Raw genomic sequence first — 21,174 nt, forward strand, 5'->3', positions numbered from 1 at the left:
TATATATATATATATAAATAGGAGCTGTTCCATTCTGAATGCCGTAGAATAAAATGCTGTGTGTGAAGCACTGTAAGTGAGCAGGACAGTTCTTTCTTGTATGGAGCTTCCACGTGCACTTTGGAGCAACCAAGTGGCTTTGGATCAAGAGGATAACATTGATTAATATTAAAAGCTCTTTGTAACATGCAGCACAAATGCCATGTTACATGTGTATGTCTCTCTCCCCCCCTTCAAGTAACATTGCCTTATGGAATTACATTATAACAAGATTTTACAGTTAAGCAGGTGGTGTGTTCCTTATTTAGCTTTACCAAAAAGTACCGTACTTTTCCGTGTATAAGACACCCCCGTGTATAAGACACTCCTATTTTGGGGGGCTCAAAATATAGAAAATGGGGGGAGATTGCCCAGAGTTCTTGAGCTTTTTTGGGGGAAGGATTGCCCAGAGTTGTTGAGCTTCTTATGGGGGGAGGGGATTGCTGAAAATCACTCACCTGCCTGAACAATGCTTCCTTTCGCACACGACGCAAAAAAAAAACACCAAATGTTCGACCGCTTGCCTCCAGCAGCAGCCCATCAATGCAAGCCCATGCCGCAGCCATCAATCACTCGCACAGCCACCGCCGACAATCTCTTGCTCACGGCAGCAACCATTCCCCCGTCCCAACACGGCACTACCCGTGTATAAGACGACCCCAATTTTTACACATTAATTCAACTTTAACCCCCCTTGTCTTATACATGGAAAAGTACGGTATATTAAACGTCAAGGCTCTTGGGGAGATCCATGTACTTACACAATTCCATTGCCACATCTGGTGCACTCAGGGAGCATCTGGAAGCCAGGCATGGCTACACCCAATTTGGATACTGGAGATTTAACATGTCTTGGACTCGTCAGCCTGTCATGTTTTTCACCTGCCAAGAATTTAAGACGGGGTTTTTGGAGTTATCTGTTTAAGGGATGTGGAATGTTGCTAACACACAAGCTTCTCAACTGAAGGGGTGATTTATTCTTAAACTCTGACAAAGGATGCACTCCACAGTATCATTACCTGGAAGTAAATTTTATTGGAAGCAGTGAGATTTATTTCTGAGTGAACATGGTTAGGACGGGGCTGTAAGTGCTCTGATCCTAGTAGTGTTAGGTAAGCAGGCTCCATATGCTAACAACAATACTTGAAAAAATGAAATGATGGAATGACCATAAGAATAATAAAAAGGCATGCAAACACATGAGCTCTGATTTAAATGGATAAACCAGAGATTGACCTTTTAATGGGAAGCATGCCAAGGAAAAAGAATGAGAGCTGGTACAAAAGAGGCACATACATGAAACCATAGAAGAACAAAAGACATTGTCTAACTTAGTAAGATTTTGATATATGCTCAACCCCATGGAAAAAAGCTTAAAACCTTTTGCTGTGCAAGGGGGGGAAAGCCCAGCAATAACACTGCTAAAGTGCACTTTTACTACTTGAGAGATTTATTTGTTTTATTGAATGTCATGACTCAGGAAGACCTTTAAGAGTCTGTAACAAAAGTAAGGCAGCATGTTAGACGCTGGCTCTTTTCTTGGCGTTCGGTTTTGCTTCATATGTGTTCAAAAACAACCAGAAAAAGGGAAGCAATGAAATCTTTATGTACAAAGGGGTATGTTGGCAAGCTATTAATGCATCCTGTAATGTTCATGTATATATTCACACAAGTGCGTATATTTGGAAATTCACAGCAGTGCTTTTTTAAAAAAAGGAATTTTCACTGGTAGGGAATAAACTCAAAATAGGACACTTACATTAAACTTTCATTCAAAAATGAAATAGTGAAGCAGCACTATGATACCTGCATTGTAACATCTCTTCATGACTATTAGCCGTGCAACTCCCTTCATGACTATTAGCCGTGCAGACTAGGACTGATGGGACTCCAACATCTGCCACACGATCCCTTCTGCCTCCTTTTTTGAAGTAAATTCACTCAACTAATTTGCTTTAGGTGACTATAGCTTCTTGATACATTTACTGCAAAGGTTCCCAGAAGCTCTAGTCAATGATAAAGGATTCAAAATGGCAGGCAATTTACAGAGCACTTAGTGAAAAGTCTCCTCACCAGCTTAGGGAGCGAGGAAGGAGTTTAAAAGTAATGCTGAACTTTGCTGCATTCGTGGCTGTTTTTCTCCTTTGTTTCTGCATGCCCACGCTTCTTGCCCCCAAATTTATGTCCCTCAACTTCTCAACTAGGCAGCTACAAAACTCTGCAAAAAGTGATCGAACAACCCCAAACATTCTTTTCTCTGCTTTGTGGTTTGAGGGCTCATCTTTCATGGCTGAGGGGCACCTACCGAGGTAACTGTTATGTTGCCTTACAAATCCTCTCTGATTCCCTGCAGGAAACATTTCTTATTAGAGACACAGTGTGTTGCTGCTCATTAAAGAAAAGAAAGAAAAGACCCTAGAGCTCCTGGGGGAGAAACATAACATTCTAAGGAGTTTCTTAACTTCTTTGGGATTGCGTATAGGTACTTCATAAGTGGCTTTGTATCAGAGAGGTTAGACGAATGGAAGATTTAGTTTTAAAGCAACAGAAATGGAAATCCATGTAAGAAAATTGATAAATTAAAACTGAATCATTTAAGTACGAACAATGCATGGGGTGTCATCATTCCAGAAAGCGTCCCTTCAATCATATTTATAAAGCAGATGGAACCCTCTCCCAAGGGAGACTTGGCTGTCCTGCACATTGGTTTCATTCAGGTGTCAGCTAAAAACTCATTTATTTATGCAGAACTTCAGAACATAGTGGCTCTATTTGCCTATTTTATCAGTGACTGTTGCACTGCATTTTAATGTGTATTTGTGACAGTAACAGTGTTGCATTTGTTGAATTATTGATACTTTTAGTTGCCCTGGGGTTTTTTGTGAGAGTAATTCTCTCTCTCTCTCTCTCTCTCTCTCTCTCTCTCCCATAAAAAATTTAAAATCTTCTTTTTAATCAGTTCAGCACAATTTGAAACTGCTTGTAGGACTTGTAAGACACATTCAGAAGTACACTGGCAGTATAGAAAGGGCAACAGAAGAGCAAAGTCTGAAATATGTGTCTGATCACATTCACCTTTTCTTTCCTTGTCTCTCTCCTCCATCCCATTTGCTTTTAGCTGTGCCCCAAACAAAGAGCAGCCATGGAATCTTAGCCACTTAATAGTAGTAGTAGTAGTAGTAGTAGTAGTAGTAGTAGTAGTAGTAGTAAAATATTATTTGTACCCCACCCATCTGGCTGAGTTTCCCCAGCCACTCTGGGTGGCTTACAGCACATAAAAATTGTAAAATATTAGCCATTAAAAATTTCCTGATACAGGGTTGCCTTCATATGTCTTCTAAAAGTCAGATAGTTGTTTATTTCCTAGACATGTGATGCGAGGGTTTTCCACAGAGAGGGTGCCACCACCAAGAAGGTCCTCTGCCTGGTTCCCTGTAACCTTACTTCTAGCAGGGAGGGAACCGCCAGAAGGCCCTCGGAGCTGGACCTCAGTGTTCAGGCTGAATGATGGAGGTGCAGACACTCCTTCAGATATACTGGGCTGAGGCCATTTAGGGCTTTAAAGGTCAGCACCAACACTTTGAATTGTGCTCGGAAACGTACTGGGAGCCAGTGAAGATCATTTAGGACCGGTGTTTTATGGTCCCGGCAGCCACTCCCAGTCACCAGTCTAGTTGCCACATTCTGGAATAGTTGTAGTTTCCAAGTCACCTTCAAAGGTAGCCCCACATAGAGCGCATTGCAGTAGTCCAAGCTGGAGATAACCAGAGCATGCACCACTCTGGCGAGACAGTCTGCGGGTAGATAGGGTCTCAGCCTGCGTATCAGATGGAGCTGGTAGACAGCTGCCCTGGACAGCTGCCCATGTGCCAGGCTGGGCACCTGGTCCTTCATGGGCACAATTACTCCTTGTAAGCACCTTTGAAATTTAAAATAAAGTACGAGGGAGGGGGAAATACTAAACAATTTTTTTGAAATGAACATGTTGTGTTCCTTACCATTTTCCCCTGCTTCCAACATGCCTTGCAGATATCGGAAAGATCCTGACTGCTTGGGTTCTGAAACTGGTCTTTCATAATCCTGCAGCATTTTGTACACATCTGAGTCCATGTCAATTCCATTTCTGCTTCTTGGTAGGGACCTCAAAGGGTCAGCACTATTTAAATACAAAATGAAGGTCAAAGGATTGTTGTACACTAGAGAAATAAAATCAGTTCTTTAGGGGGGGAAAGTTAATTCTTTGTGAACTGTGAGGGGTTATTTAAACAAAATTTTCTAGTGCTTCTTGCATCACAAGGCAACAGTGCACTGAATACTCATAAGTCACCCCTAAGCAAACCCTATGCTTATTTTAATGGGGATTTAGTTAACAATGCTTCCTTTTCCTGAACTAGCTTTTTATTAATGTAGAGATCATTGTAGAGACTATGAAGGACAAACTTTCTAGCCATACTCTACTTGCCCCTGTGCAGTGGGGCTTGAGTGACCTGTGAACATATGTACCACAGACAGGCCAGCTGCTGCTATTCATTGTGAATTACTATGCCACACATGGATCTTTTTTTTAATGCATTAAATTAAATTACTGAAGAACCTGGAAGCCACCCAACCATTGAAAAATATCTGGCAATTAGGGCATTATATGTTTTTTTTGCCAAACATGGTCTCAAGGGTACTTTTTAAAAAGTCTTAAAATACTTCCTTGTAGCACATTTCCTCCTGGATTAGTCCACATTTTCTAAAGTACCCATAATATTTATTTATTAAAAAGCCTCAAGATTTAAACAATGCTAAAATACTAGGGGTCGGATTCATGTAACCTCTCCTTCCCCTCCAGGCCCCCTGAAATTGGCTTGTGTGGGTCGGGAGAACTCCCAGAACTGTGTGCAGGGGAGGAGAGGGGGGGTCATTCCAATGTATGTGTTCTGCCATCTCTGAACAGCTTCCTGTGCTCATTCTTAAAATGGACAAAGCAGCCTTAGGGCAAATTTGCTTTGAAGGCCCCTAAACATGAGATTTAGCACTTTTATTGGCAATCCTACTTTATGATGATTCTTTAGTGCTCACATTTGTCTTTCCAGTGTGAATTTCATCTATTTGTCCCTAAGCAGCCTTTTTTAAAAAGAAAAATGTTTTAAAATTCCATTTTAACAGTATGTTCTAGCAAATTAAACAAGCTGTTTTCTTCAAATGAAATGGGTATGTTTTTGCATGAATGGATCCCTTTTGTGGCAGTGTTTTGGTCCTAATAATTTGGTATGTTTATACAGTGGTACCTTGGGTTACATACGCTCCTGGTTACAGATGCTTCAGGTTACAGACTCCGCTAACCCAGGAATAGTACCTCGGGTTAAGAACTTTGCTTCAGGATGAGAACAGAAATCATGCTCTGGCGGCGCGGCGGCAGCAGGAGGCCCCATTAGCTAAAGTGGTGCTTCAGGTTAAGAACAGTTTCAGGTTAAGAATGGACCTCCGGAACAAATTAAGTATTTAACCCGAGGTACCACTGTATTGTATAAGTATGCCAGCCTCTTTGTTGCTTCACATGCTTTTCAGTTGAAGCAAATAGCAGCTTTGAGGTGGCTGCATGCAATTTTCATTGAAAGAATAGTCCAAGAGAAGGGATTAACCTCCCTGCTGCCACAGTGTAGCCCTCTCCCCACCCACAACAGCTATTCATAAAAATAAATCTCCATCACCATGTCATGTTTGACTCTCATACCTGTGGGGAGATGTGATATGCAGGCTACTCATCTGTGATGGTAAACTGGAATCTGCATTGTTGTTTGTATATAGCCGCGTGGGGTTATTGTACTGGACGTTTGATATCTGTTTGTTGTCTGTTGGACTTCCTCCAGCTGAAAATGTCGCTGGTCTTCTATTTGGAACAGGTCCATTATCCTAAACAGGGAAAGAAGCAGAGGTTTTGTAACACTAGTTGTCATTGCCAATATTAAGCAACCTCTTCTGCTAAATGCCACGCCTGTCTGCAACAGCAGTTTGTGCATAGAGCCTCTCAACTGCTAACAATACTGCTTTAGTATTATGCAGCCTGCTATTGGTGGATAAAGAATTTACAGAGAGAAAAGAGGAGGAAATAAATGTTTGTTGCATTTTGTAGCTCTTGTGGAATGACTGCTGCTGTTTTTTCGAGGTATTGCATTTAGTTAGGCTTTGGCCGCAATACTCAAGTTTTAACAGCAAGTTTGTATCTGAAGAAGTGTCTTGGTCCTTGATTAATGTGAGCAGACCCATGTGGGATTAGCTGAGCTTCATAAACACTGGGAAGCCAACACAAGCCATTGTTGATGTGGGACATTAAGTATGTATATGAGAGACAATTTTATCTTACTATATTTTGAGGAAACATTGTGTTCTTGAACAGTGCTAGCTAGTGCCTGTCAGGTTTTATGGGTGGAGTGTAGAGAAATTCTTCAACTCATCACTCCCATTCTAACATACCTCCCCCTTGAATGTCCCAATTCCCTCTCTTCCTTCTACTCAACTCAGTTTCAGAGGCCAGCTCTCCACACCCATCCCTCTGCATCAACTTCTAAGGCCTGTTAATGCATCGAAGAAAAAATACTACAAGCAAAAGATAAACAGCAAAACGGATAACAGAGCGGGCAACACTTAAGGGTGTTTACGGTTGCAATCAGAACTTAGAATACAAGCTTAAAAAATACTACGTTAACTATAGCTCATTAAACAGAGTGGCTGTGTTTTCAGCCATTCTTCAAAAGGACCAGTGAGAGGACCAGTGTGAGGAGCTGGGATACTGAGGCACTTTGTCAAGATCCACACCCCAACAGGGAATGCACTGCAGACTCTCCTCTTCCTTGCTGTTGCTACTTGTTGACCTGGTCTCTCCAAGTGTAAGTGGTGAAAAGCAGGAGGAGGAGCCAACATTAGGCTTGCCCTTTTCATCAGAGCAGTGCTGCTGACTGGGGTCAGAGGGAGAGGGAATGTAGGGCAATGGTGCTGACAGAGGCAAGGAGGTGGCTTTACTCATGTTAGGGGTGGTGGTGGTCACTGATAGCATCATGCCCAAAGGAACCCAACACTGCACAATAAAAGAACAGACATGGTTACAGAAAACTGCTGAATTATTTTTACAGCTGATGTACATACAGCATTTCCTCACATTAAAACTAATCTGACAAACCTCCATACCTTCTTGATGGAATAAAGAAACCCCAAAATTGATCCTCATCCATTTTTAGAAGAAGAAGAAGAAGAGTTTGGATTTGATATCCCGCCTTTCACTCCCCTTCAGGAGTCTCAAAGCGGCTAACATTCTCCTTTCCCTTCCTCCCCCACAACAAACACTCTGTGAGGTGAGTGGGGCTGAGAGACTTCAAAGAAGTGTGACTGGCCCAAGGTCACCCAGCAGCTGCATGTGGAGGAGCGGAGACGCGAACCCGGTTTCCCAGATTACGAGACTACCGCTCTTAACCACTACACCACACTGGCTCTTAACCACTACACCACACTTACATTTTCATTTGCCTCCCAACCACACAGCTTTTTCTTTCAACGAGATATTACTTTTTTAAAAACCTTGCAATGACATTAAACTAAAATTAATTGTGTTGTAAATAATCCAGAGAGTCACATTCTCTGTAAAGGTAAAGGTAAAGGTACCCCTGCCTGAACGGGCCAGTCTTGACAGACTCTGGGGTTTGTGCGCCCATCTCACATCTATAGGCCGGGGGCCAGCGCTGTCCGGAGACACTTCCGGGTCACGTGGCCAGCGTGACAAAGCTGCATCTGGCGAGCCAGCGCAGCACACGGAACGCCGTTTACCTTCCCGCTGGTAAGCGGTACCTATTTATCTACTTGCACCCGGGGGTGCTTTCGAACTGCTAGGTTGGCAGGCGCTGGGACCGAGCAGCGGGAGCGCACCCCGCCGCGGGGATTCGAACCGCCGACCTTTCGATCGGCAAGCCCTAGGCGCTGAGGCTTTAACCCACATTCTCTGTGGTTTCCTTTAATTCTAGGCGTTTTGTAAACCACCAAGTATTAAACAAAATGAGTTTTGAATCCACACTGAATAACTACAAAACTATAATTATTGCCTCTATTTTTTTCCAGATGGCATAAAACTTCACTGATATGCATAAGGATGCTAAGATCAGTGGTTTTTTTTCTGGGGGGATGCAGGGGGGACGCATACCCCTAAACATTTTGTGAATCTTTGTACTTTTGTCCATTTACTGTATTTATTTTCCCTGATTTGAACTATAAAATGGTGATTTTTTTGAGTCAAAATGAACATACCCCTAAACATTTTTTAAATAGAAAAAAAGCACTGGGTGAGATTATTTTGGAGTTTTGCTCAAATATGCTACACTGTGCAATTTAAAAAACAACATTTATCTGTAAAGAAATACCAGGTCTTTTAATACACCTTTACAAGGGATGACTTCACCAGTTGTGGGCTTTTTTTGTGGCCGGACAACAGCAAATCAGGATCATTTGAACATGAAAAACAACCCTTTAAACTTTGTGTCGCCAATCCCAGAGTCCTACTATAAATAGCAAAGGAGCATTTCATCTCAGCAAGTATGGTTAGCAATTTCACATAATTCCCTATTACAGGACTGGGGCACCTGTGGTCTTACAGATGTTGTGGGACTCGAAATTATTTCAGCTCCAGCCAGTGGTCATGGATGATGGGAGTGATCATTCAACATCTGGAAGGCCACTCGTTCCCTTGCCCCATTTGATGCCTCAAAATATCCATTCTCTCTTGTAAAGTAGCACAGTGGGTATCACACAATTCCTCTGTTTCTTGAAGCGTACCCTGCTCGTTGTGAAACTATGAAAAAGGAAGCATACCGTAAAAGAGATTAGAAGCATCTTTCTTGTCCATTGGTTTGGGGCTCGGCTGAAAGAGCTTTGTCTGCCACAGAGACCTTCAGGACCAACAGCAGCAAGCAAAGGGAAGTATTATCATTGCCACCTCTTTAAATAAGTTATTTAAATAAGGTATCTAAAGACAATGTGCAGTTTGTGAAGTCACAAACCACTGAATACATAACAGTTTGTATGGTTTAATGATTTGTTATTACGTTTATTGATCTTATGTGAGCCTCTCTGGGAGCCTTGTTGGCTGAAGAGCAGGATTTATTATTTTCAGATTAATAAATTAATTTTGTTCCTACTACCAAATAGCCATCATAAGCAATCACATAAAAGGTCTTAGTTTTATTACTACTGTATGCTCAACGGTACTAACTTTGTACAAAAGCTGGTGGGAAGAGCAACTATGAGAACTGGTTTATGAGAAGTGATATGATTTCATATTTATCTGCCAGACTTGGAGCTATCGGTTTCAATATCAACTTTTGTCCCTTCCATTGGAAGTGTCCAGTTTCTTCATGTTTTCTCCCCCATGTGTTCCAGCTTCCAAACCTATTGAGATTTTCCCACTCCCTGTGGCTCTCTTTCGACTTAACTTTGTCTGCATATGTTTCCTGTTCTTTGCCCCTGTATTATAGCAGAGGAGCAGGGAAGGCAAATGGAAAGAGGCAGAAAATAAGGCTTTTGGTCATGCCTAAATACAAAGCTTTGTACAAGAAAGACCAACTCAGAAATCTATGTTTTTAAAATGTTTGGGATATCACGTTTGGTACATGGCAATTTGCCTAGGAGTCTAGACTGGTTAGCCCTTACCCCTCATTATATTGGTTACCAAAGTAGACTTCATGAGTCTCTTTTATGATTCATTTTGTCTTCACTGACCATTATAAACTAGATTTATTCCCCCAGAAGAAAACCTTTCTTATGTTTTATCGTATTTCCTGCTGAGTCATGTCAACTAGTACGCAGCACTTTTATAACTGTAATAGCTTTGCCAGATACTTGGCTTCTCAAGTGAAAGTTAACATTTCTTGACTACACAGCCAAAATTCAGCATCTTTGTTTCAAGTTTTTCTTTGCCATCATCATAATCAAAAACCCTTTTGGCGAGAGTCCCTGATAAGCCAAGGTTTGGGATTAATTTAACTTTAAAATAAATTTATTTAATTGTATTAGTATTAGTAAGTTGTTTTAAATTGTTTTTAATGCTGTTACCCATCTTGGGACCTTAATGGTGAATGATGGGCAATAAATAAATAGCAGGCACCTGATAATAAGAAAACAATGGCTTTCGAACTATCCAGGGAACCATGTTTCAGAAATAGGATGCCCTGCAGGTTTTCTTATCCATGCCTTTTGCCTATTCTCCTTCCTGACTTCCTTCTTGGATTGTGGTCCCTTTGCCCCCACAATTTCCGATGGAGTAGCTGCAACATATTGGGACATATTCTTCTCTTGCTTTCAAAGTTTAAAATTACAGACACATCCTCAGTCTGGAGACTAACTGATCTGACTTGTATAAAATTTCTGGTGCATTTTCCTTTTCCCTTTCCTTTAAAAAGGAAAAAAAAATCTTTTTTAAAAAAGGAGTTTGTGCCTTGATTTATTTTGTTTTTATGCTTTTGAGAAGACACTTAGCAATGCCATTCTTCAAATTAAAATTAATCTTTTTTGCACACAGAGATGTCAACCCACCACACCCTGCTAGAGAAATGTGTGTGTTTGTCATACACAGGAGTGCTGAGGAGCTCAGGTAATACACTTTCCAGGAACAATAATACAGTGGTACCTCGGGTTAAGTACTTAATTCGTTCCGGAGGTCCATTCTTAACCTGAAACTGTTCTTAACCCGAAGCACCACTTTAGCTAATGGGGCCTCCTGCTGCCGCTGCGCCACCGGAGCACGATTTCTGTTCTCATCCTGAAGCAAAGTTCTTAACCCGAGGTACTATTTCTGTGCCTCTGGTTAATACCATCTTTGAATGACACCAGAGGACCTGTGACCTGCCAGAAGTTCTTCTCTGCAGTTGGGTCCCACCCAGTTGGGGGAAGGCTGGCAACCAATTTCTCCACCTGTCAGTGTCATCTGAAAATCTTCCTCTCCTGTCAGACATATGAAGTGGAAAGCCTGTACTGGGACAAATGTGTCAGATACTGGCAGTTTTATCTCTCTATGAATGAATGAAAATAAAATGGTAGTTATCTGTACTAAAAGGTAAACTTACTGCAGAATCAAGAGTTAGAAGTTGTGGTTTCAAATGCAATGTTCCTGAAGTAGTGAAGTTTCCCGTATGAATGCAACAAAGTTATTGTTATTTCATAGTGTTACAAATGAATTAAATGAACACTACTAGCTCTCATGTTTCATCGCTAGCTCTAGGCTAACCCTTTACATATCATTTTTGTCTCCCCATTGTTTGAGAAACAGTCACATACTTCTTTACCTCCGGAGGTATAAACTACTCTGTGTAGGAAGACAAAGACACTGAGAATGTTTATAGGAAAATAGATTCCTCCACATCAGCTTATGGGTAGATTGTGCCAGTTTTCCAAACTAACTGTTCCATAGCAACCAAAACTTTTTTTAAAAAAGAAATCACTATTACCACTGCTGTTTACAGCTCAAGTACCACATATTGTATAGTCATTGTTTTCTGCTTAAGCAACATTTAAACTTGTTCACAGTTTTCTTTTTTAAGATACATGCCGTGATTTATTACTCACTCACCATATAAGTTTGCATTTGGGTGATAAAACTTGTGTATCCTGGAGGTGTTTTGTTTTTTAAAAAAGTTTTGTCAAAAGTTATAGAAAGTAGGGACTACCAAAAATGTGCATCCACTGTTTTTGGCTGTGCATGAAGTACAGTGGTACTTTGGGTTACATATGCTTCAGGTTACATACGCTTCAGGTTACAGACTCTGCTAACCCAGAAATAGTACCTCGGGTTAAGAACTTTGCTTCAGGATGAGAACAGAAATTGCGCAGCAGCGGCACAGCAGCAGCGGGAGGCCCCATTAGCTAAAGTGGTGCTTCAGGTTAAGAACAGTTTCAAGTTAAGAACGGACCTCTGGAACGAATTAAGTAAGTAACCAGAGGTACCACTGTATATGCATTTTATAGTAATGACCGCTCCCCGCTTAAAACGGGGGACGCCCTTTGCGTGGACGCACACAGCCCTAGATCTGGAGCAGCCCCAACAGCATAGGCTTGGCTTTGCCTTCCCTCAGGTGGGATACCTGGAGGTCTCCGCCTACCTCAGTCAGTTGTCCAATCCCACCTGGGGGAAGCGTTGCCAAGGAGACCAGGCCAGGTAGGGGAGGGATTACCTGCCCACACAATAGAGGGAGGATCTTACCTGGGAATCCTCACTTGGCTCCAGAGCTTCTCCCACCCTACCCACCCTCAGTTAATCTCTTCTTTTGCAGGTTAACTTTTCTTCATAGGTTTTGCAGGTTAACTTTTCTTCACAGGTATGCGGGCGCTGCTTTGTTAAGGTCGCTGTTAAAGGGCCGGAAAGGAATTTCTCTGCATTGGCAGGTTTCGCCTTTCCCATAGCAAAACGTCACAACTTTGGCGGTATCAGGTCTTGGGCGGAATCCTTTAGTCCATCTTCCTCTTTGCGGTGGCGATACCAGGGTTCCCCGTTAAAGGGGTTTCTGAAGGGAGGCTTTGACTGTACGCCGAAAGGTCGTCATTGCTCTCCCCTGCGGCGGCGGCATAACGGGGGCGGCTATCTCTGCTGGAACATATATTCTCCAGAGCCGGCCCATCCCCCCCCCACTGGATAACCCTGAAGCTCCCTAGGTCCCCGGCTGGGGACTGGGGAGGGAGAACGCCCAATGCCTGAGCCAAGGTCTACCCACATTTGAAATTTAATAAAGTTGTGGCCAATTTAATCCCATAGCACGTTGTCTTGAGTCGTTATTCCACATGACGGGGGGACCGCTCGGGATCTGGGGACTCCGCCTGTCCACGCAATAGCAACACTATCAGCAGGCAGGTACTGTACTAGTATCACAGGCTGACTTAAGTGCTGTCTCTGGAGAGGTACTGTATTGCCTGGTGCATTCAAAGCTACTGGATTTCCTTCCAATAAATCCATTCATTAAGGTCTATGTTTGGCACATTTTACACATGTTCAGCAGCATCTTACTTGAAACTGTGGTAGGCTTCCAAAAAGGCGGGGGGGGGGGAGGCTCATGATTACTTGGCCTCATTTCTGTTTGAACTGAAAAAGGCTTTGGGTGTATACATGCAATTTCCTTTCCTATTAGAGTTAGTGAGGTCATCCAACATCATATTACAAAAACCTTCAGGAAAGAAAGAAAACAATGAATCAATTGTTTCCAATCAATCAACTTTAATGCAGGGGATGTTTCAAAAGGTTCAAAAATATGGGTGAATGCAAGAAGCCTCTTCTTTGTGGCTTTGGGCAGCAATTCTACGCTCACTTACATTTAGTTGGACTTAGGCCATTTCCAGACAGTCACTATTTGTGGGTACGATTCAATTACATACCAGCAAATTGAGGATGCACCACTAAAGTGAATTTGGTGCTTTTGCACAATGAACGAATTAAAAACAAACAAACAGAAAAGTGACAGGAAGCTGTACTGGAATGTATGGGATAGCAACAATGTCAAGCAATATCCAGTAACCTCCCTGCAAACAATCAGAATGAATGCTTAACAAACAGCAATGCTGTATAAACTATACACAAAGTTTTGTGTAAACGAGTCAGAATGATTGTTCAATTATCTGAAAAGTCTATTCATTCTGTGTTGACATGCATAGGATTGAGCTACACCAGTAAAACCTTTAATTCTGCAGAAGTAATTTGCGAGTGAAAGAGAATATACTAAATATATATGTGTATTTATATTGCATATAAACAAATAAATAGATTAAGACTACTTCTTAGTAGTCTTTCAGCAGCAGTTTCTGCAGGTGTATATAACGTCAACTGAAAAGCCATTCATTGTGTTGATTACTCGTTAAAAGGTCAGCTGAATCAAACCAGTTTAGCTAGTAAATGTAAGAGCAAACAAAGGCTTTGGAAGCTTCTTTCAGTAATCTAGCACATATGAGATGAGTTAACCACATATAAAAGGCAAATCAGATTATAGAGGAGGTGGCTCGGAATTCTGTTCTGTTCTGTGTTTATAGTCATGGAATCTCCCTCCTCTCTCAACTCCCCACCCCAACACGAAGAAACACACCCTCTGAAAAGCACACAGATCCAGCCAAAATGGCATTTCTGGAGAGTCAGTCTCTCATTCTGTGTGGTATCTCGTGTGCAGACATTCACAAAAAGAACAACTATAAGGGCAGCCGTGTCTCCCAGAATTTTTAGAATCTAAAGCTTGAATAATGTGTATTCAAAATGTGTTTTTGCAGATGATCAATGGAAAAATCAAATAACCAGAAAGGAACTTTGGCTCTAGTAGCAGCATTTAGTCTCAGGAATTTTATTTGTTAACATAAAGCTTTCTCAAATGGTGGCTCAACAAAAAAAATACCTCATTTCTGAAGCAAATGGAAAGTCTCAAATGAAGAGACAGTGTTGCTGTACAAGTGCTCAGAATGGTCTTATTTTACTTTTCAGAGAGATGACATATTTTTATGTTCTGAATTTTTAAATTAGCCGCAGACACAGTACTATTGTACTATTTTGTACTATTGTACTATTTTGTAAGTACAGTGGTGCCTCGCAAGACGAAATTAATCTGTTCTGCGTGTCTCTTCGTCTTGCGGTTTTTTCGTCTTGCGAAGCACGGCTATTAGCGGCTTAGCGGCTATTAGTGGCTTAGCGGCTATTAACGGCTTAGCGGCTTTAAGAAAAAGGAAACAAACCCCCAAGAACTCACAAGACATTTCGTCTTGCAAAGCAAGACAATAGGGAAATTTGTCTTGCGGAACGACTCAAAAACCGGAAAACTCTTTCGTCTTGCGCGTTTTTCGTCTTGCGAGGCATTCGTCTTGCGAGGTACCACTGTATTCAACTTCAGCACTCTGCTTAGGTGCCAATGCTGTTCACTCATAGCATCTTCATAGTCATCCATTTTTGTAGAAGGGATAGGCCAAGTAATAGAGAAATATACCAGAATAATTAAGTGGGGCAGGAGAGGGTTAAAATGCCCAATGAGAGAATATAATCTGGCTCTTATTACATTTTGAAACACATATCCAAGAGGAATGTGTGTTCGGCTTTTTATTAGACTATTTAAGGTTTTACAATGACCTCTGACCCAGTTGAATGAATGAAGCAATTATATATTTAATAATCCCTATGATTCCTAATTAACATATGAAATCCAATCTTTAAGCAAAGCATTTGCATCAAGCGGAACAGTTTTAATATTAATATCTGGGTCCCATAATGGGGGGGTGTCATCAGCAAGGAATTTGGAAAAGGAGTAGAAAAGTATTCTCTCATACACATTTTGAGAATGGAGTACTTGTCATGTTTTATAGACTTATTTATGTGGAATCAACACAAATATAAAACATATTAAGGTTTAAAAATATCTGACATTGAGAGCCTGAGACTGAAAGACTGTCTGCCTAGGGGGAATCCTGCTGGATTCAAAATTTCAAAAGATCTTAAGTCAGGGATTTGCATTTGAAATCCTTTCCTTGGCAATCAGAACTACTCTATCTTCCTAGTTAAATTACTAACAATGAGATGTGGCGGGTGCCAACATTGTATCTCACCATGTTCATGAACTATTTCGGTGCTATTTGGCATGTGTTCTCCTTGCTTGGAAGGCTTTTTAATCAGATAACTTTTTCTAAAATATTTGGAATAAGTAGCACTTTGCTTTTTTGCCCTCCTAAATCTCTATCAGTACACATATAGCTAGCAGATGAGATAGTCTTTTGAAGGTCTTGTCTGTTACTTCTTTCATAGAGCTTACACTTCCCTGCTACCCGCCCCCCACCCGCCCCCTTGTTTGGCAGGTCAAGCCATCCTCAATGGGACTAGGGGTCATTGGATTGGAAGAACTTAATCTGGGGCCCAGCTGGTTCCTGCCTGTCAGGGCAGAAGATGTGGGTTGGAGATGGTTGTTTTCCATCCATTTTTGCTGCACCAGCTCATGTGTCATGTCCCTTAGGATCCTGCATGTCAAAGCTTCCAGTGCCCTCCAAAGGCCCATTCTGGACTTTCTGCTATCTGCCACTGGTGGGAGGACCTTTGGCAGTCGCTTGCTTGGGTGCAGATGAGGTCTGATGAGGATCCAAACTTAGCTACTTGGTGGTGTGACTATGCCATTGTAGACCTTGCACAAATGGTGTGCACATTCCATTCTTTTTGCCCACTGACCCACCTGCATTCTTGCTTTAAGCATCGGCCTCCATTCTACCTTCCCTTGAGTTCCCTGTCAGCTATAACTCATCCTGTGGCCATGTTGCTAACGTGTGTCTTAAGCAGACATTATACCAAGGCTGGAGAACCTCCAAACTTAGTCTGCTTGGCCGCCCCATTTTGCCAGCAAGGCCATGTTTGGCAAGCCATGCCTGTTCATCATACAGGCAGATAAGGACCGGGCTTCAAAGGAATATGCAGGACCTCCTGATCATAAATTGAGCGCACAGTTGTTTCTTTGCTGTAGCAAGACATGTTCCCACCACCCATCAGCCAATGGGCAGTGCTTGGAAACTGCTTCTCCCTCCCAGGGTTGCTCCTTCAACCTCTGGTTTTGAGCAATTTTGAATAGCGGTACTTGAAATCAGCTCCAAAACCCTAGCTCATAAAGACTTAGTGCAATTTAATTCTCCTGCAGGGAATTAACTGTGTATATTCTGTTCAGGAAAAATAAATCCTTATAAGAGACAAAACTTGGGAAAGGAAACTACGATGATGTGAGCAGGGACTGAAATGATATACACTCCCCCATGCTTCTGCACTGATGAATTGAAACCTTACAAGCTTTCCCTCAGGCACACACAAAACCAAAAATGCCCCCAAATTGCAGCAATGTTTGATTCCTAAAACAGAAAGGAAAAAGTAACCAAGAGAAAAGCCATTTCTATATGGCTTAGAGAACTTTTTCTTCTTGCCTTTTGAAATAAATGTGCTTCAGCTGTAGGATTTTTCAAAAGGAAATAAATCCAAAACAGCTGAAATGTAAATAGGTAAAAAGCAACTGTACCCAGAAGGCAAAGCTTAAACCGAGTTGTTCTAAAACTTAATCTTCTAATATGGAGATTGTTCTGAAGTCTTGGCTTTCTCTCTACATCAAGGGTAGGGAACCTGTGGCCCTGCAAATGTTGCTGGACTGCCATCACCCCGACCTTTGCCCATGGCAGCTAGGGCTGGTAGGAGTTAGAATCCAGCATTCAGATTCTTCTTTTTTATGTTCGAGCAGGATCAGTGTAATATCATTTTCCTTTACCCTATCATACTTCTTTACTATATGCTACTGTGCATATTCAAGTGCAATGTAACAAATCCAGGAATACAAAATGAAGCTTGACTTCTTTTTCCCACCTATACTTCCTATCAGACTTCAATATTCTATTCTAAAGGTAATGAAAGCCATAAACTCTAAAAGAGGATTAAATCAATTCATGGAGGATGAGGCTCATAGCTGTCAACATTTCCCTTTTTTAAAGGGAAATTCCCTTATTCCGAATAGGATTCCTCGCAATAAAAGGGAAAAGTTGACAGCTATGATGAGGCTATCTATGGTTACTAGTCATGGTGGCAGTGCACTGTCACCAGTAGTAGAGGCAGTGTGCTTCTGAATACCAGCTGGTAGCAAACACAGGTCGGGAGAAAAACAAAAATTTAATGGCCTGGCCATCAGTGAACATTACTCCAGCAGAATTGTTTAGCTGTTCCCAGCCTAATGAATTCTGAAAAGAAAAAGAAAATTGATGGCCTGAACATCAGAAAAGGTTCAGTTTTTCCATATGACAGGGTATAGGAGAAAAAGATGTTCACAGACCATCTAAAAATATTATTGTTAAAATAAGTTGATGGGGTTAGGAAGAATGCTGTTATACCAGCCCTGCCATTAGGCAGAGTGAGGCAACCGATTTTCATGAAAGGGCTACTTATTTTATTTATTATTATTGTGCTTCTGCTGCCAGGGAAAGGGAAAAAAACATTCCTGGGAGGTTTAGCCTCCGGTGTTAAAATAACTTGATTTGCCTTGGCAACTCTGCACCTTGAGTTTTGTGGGGGTAGGAAGCAATTTACCAATCTGCCTCAGGCAGCAAAATGTATTGGGCTTTTGGGGGTGGGGGGGACATGGAAAACTGAACTGCTCCAGATATATCCACATCAAAACATTCATAGCTGAAAGAGCTTCAAAATACATTTAAAGGACCTTGAACGGCAAAGCCAGATGCATCAGGCTTACATTTTGTAATAAGAATATATAAACAGAGTGAGTTAAGTCCTGGCTGAAGAATTTGATTTGGGATGCTGGGATTTCCCTGTTTAGGCTGGTGTGAAAGTTATGAAATACATATTTCAATGATCTGTGGTTTCACCCATGAAACTGAAATCTGCAATGCAATCCTTATGTGCGTTGTTCAGCAGCTTGATTATAACAAAAGTGGTTTCTGCATACTTGCATGTTAGCAGAATATTAGCAGGTCAAGTAAAAGTTTGAGAGGAAGCTGTGTCAGGAGATCAGTCTTCATATACATCATGAAAGTGGAAGCATAATGAAACTAGCTGATCTCAATTCCCCCCCCCCCCAAAAAAAAAGATGCTGTGCTTTACATAAATAAGGACTGTCTTCACTTTTGCTTAAGTCGAGATACTGCCTGTTCTGATAATTATATTCACCATGTGATGGTCAGGGAACAGTTCAACCCATGCTGATTTCATCCTTGTTCAGCTGGTGGCAAGGCAGCCACATGCACACTGCCGCCCTGCATGGAACGGAGCATGAGTTGGCCCTTGGCCTGCCAGCACAAGCGTAATGAAATATGTGTGGTGGCATGACAAAAGCTGATCTGGATTGAATTCAGCATCTTGCAAACACATGTATGCAATTGTCTTGTCATGGGTAGGTGAAACTGGAATTCCACTGGTGCTGAGCTCCCCCTCCCCATCATTTCCATATGCTGAAATGGTCGTGGCAACACAGTATGCCCATATATTTTCAATAACTTTGAAGCTGCTACAATGTATGAAACATCTGGGTGGGAATTGTGTGTGATAAATCAGTCTTATTTTGAATGCACTTTCTGGTAGAAAAATAATTATTCACAAGAGTTGCCTGCACCTTTCATGCAACTTTTGTAAACATTTTTGGCTGCCATACTTGATAGGAACATCGACAAAACCTTTGAAAGATGACCAAGGAAACTAATACTTTGGAAACAAAGAACCAAATAGTGATGTTTACAGTCTGAATCCCTGTAACAACTGGAATAACCTTTCATCTTTAACAAAAGCTGAAAATACTTATATTAATGTTGTTGTAAATTGAAATAACAACAATAATAATTTTATTATTTATATGCTGCCCATCTGACCGAGTTGCCCCAGCCACTCTGGGCGGCTCCCAAGAAAATAGTAAAAGCACAATAAAACAGCAACCATTAAAAACTTCCCTGTACAGGGCTTCAGATGTCTTCTAAAAGTCATATAGTTATTTATCTGTTTGACATCTGATGGGAGTTCCACAGGGCAGGCACCAATACTGAGAAGGCCCTTACAACTTCTTCATGTTGTCTACAGAAAAATTCTGCGGCTGGAAAATTATAAGATGCTAATAGTAGAATGGCGCTGTGGGTTAAACCACAGAGCCTAGGACTTGCTGATCAGAAGGTCGCCAGTTCAAATCCCTGCGACGGGGTGAACTCCCATTGCTTGTTCCCTGCTCCTGCCCACCTAGCAGTTCGAAAGCACGTCAAAGTGCAAGTAGATAAATAGGTACCGCTCCGGCGGAAAGGTAAACGGCATTTGCGTGCGCTGCTCTGGTTCACCAGAAGCGGCTTAGTCATGCTGGCCACATGACCCGGAAGCTGTACGCCGGCTCCCTTGGCCAATAAAGCGAGATGAGCGCAGCAACCCCAGAGTCGGCCACGGCTGGACCTAATGGACATTGGTCATTATTTTCCATTGTTACCAAGTTTCCCACTGTTAACCACTGTGTGTAGTACTGGAAATAATCTCAGCTGAACTATTTGGAAGACCATTCCAGAACTCACTTGGCAGGGCTACCTCTATACTGACATAATGTAAATGGTTGTCCATTTGGATTCTTCAATGTATATATGAACTGAGAAAAGAAATTACAGTAACACCTTTTCTCAAACAACTTCATTGCACCAACTCATTTCTGGAAGCATTCAAACTTTTTGAACCGAATAAGCGCTTATACAGATGCAAGCATTCACAGTAAAATAAAATGGACCAAATTCTGACATGTTAGGCTGTTGGCATCTTGGGTGCTAGAAGAATATGCCTGGCATGTTTTCAAATAACTGTAACACAGTACACAGTGTTTTATTTAGGCTAACTTTTTTGCCCTGTATGCTTGCAATGCTTTCAAACAAGTATTCGATCCAGCACAAGATAAAATTTTAGTGGTGTCTCTCTACACCCTTGAAAAGCATAATTAACAAAGAATTTTCCATTCCATTCCATTCAAATAGATGTATGGAATGGAACAACCAAAGTCAGCTCATAGGCTTTTCAATAAATATATATATAAACCTTTTCTTCCTAAAACATGTTTGAAGATACTAGTATATACAGTTCATTCCCCACCCCCCATGAAGTTGAAAGGCAACCAATAATTTCTCCTATTTGCTGTGCTCTCCTTTTGTTTCTGACAGGAAGCCAACCTTTGTCTTGCACCACTAAGTCTTTTTTATTCTGTTATTTGCCTAGTACTTTATTTTTTAGACAAATCTGAGCCACATCTCTAGTGAAAGTACGGTCTAGAGAGAAAAGTCATTCTTCTGTGCCTAAACAATCATGCTCTGTTACTGTGCCTCATATATCTTCAGTACTCAAATTCCTGCTGAGAAAACTCCAGTACTATCGTAACATAGGATACAAATCTACCAAATGCTACTCCTGCCTAACCTTCATTAACTTCAGTAGGGCTTGTGTGGTTGTAATGCTTAATGAACTGTGATTTAAAAAGGCAAAATAGGTTTCACAAGCTTTGAAGTGGGATGGAGGATGATTGAAAGATTTAAACTGATATCCTTTTTATTAAAAATTATTTATTAAAAGAAACTGCATTAAAATATTTCACAAACAAGTTGTAGTAACACTCATATTATATTTTT

At 41.4% G+C, this 21,174-nt stretch overlaps 1 protein-coding gene across 1 annotated transcript in view; it reads right to left on the reverse strand.

The window, feature by feature from the left end:
* The window catches only part of PDLIM4 (PDZ and LIM domain 4), a 61,051-nt gene that overhangs the window by 2,231 nt on the left and 37,646 nt on the right, over positions 1-21,174 (reverse strand). Inside the window, exons 4-6 of the mRNA XM_082210994.1 lie at positions 5,762-5,940; positions 4,038-4,195; positions 801-921 (exon numbers count right to left, since the gene is read on the reverse strand). Of these exons, the coding sequence (XP_082067120.1) occupies positions 801-921; positions 4,038-4,195; positions 5,762-5,940 (458 nt within the window). The remainder of the gene's footprint in view (positions 1-800; positions 922-4,037; positions 4,196-5,761; positions 5,941-21,174) is intronic.

Source organism: Podarcis vaucheri (assembly GCF_965113315.1).
Source record: "Podarcis vaucheri genome assembly, chromosome: 2".
In the NCBI taxonomy this organism is placed as follows: domain Eukaryota; kingdom Metazoa; phylum Chordata; class Lepidosauria; order Squamata; family Lacertidae; genus Podarcis; species Podarcis vaucheri.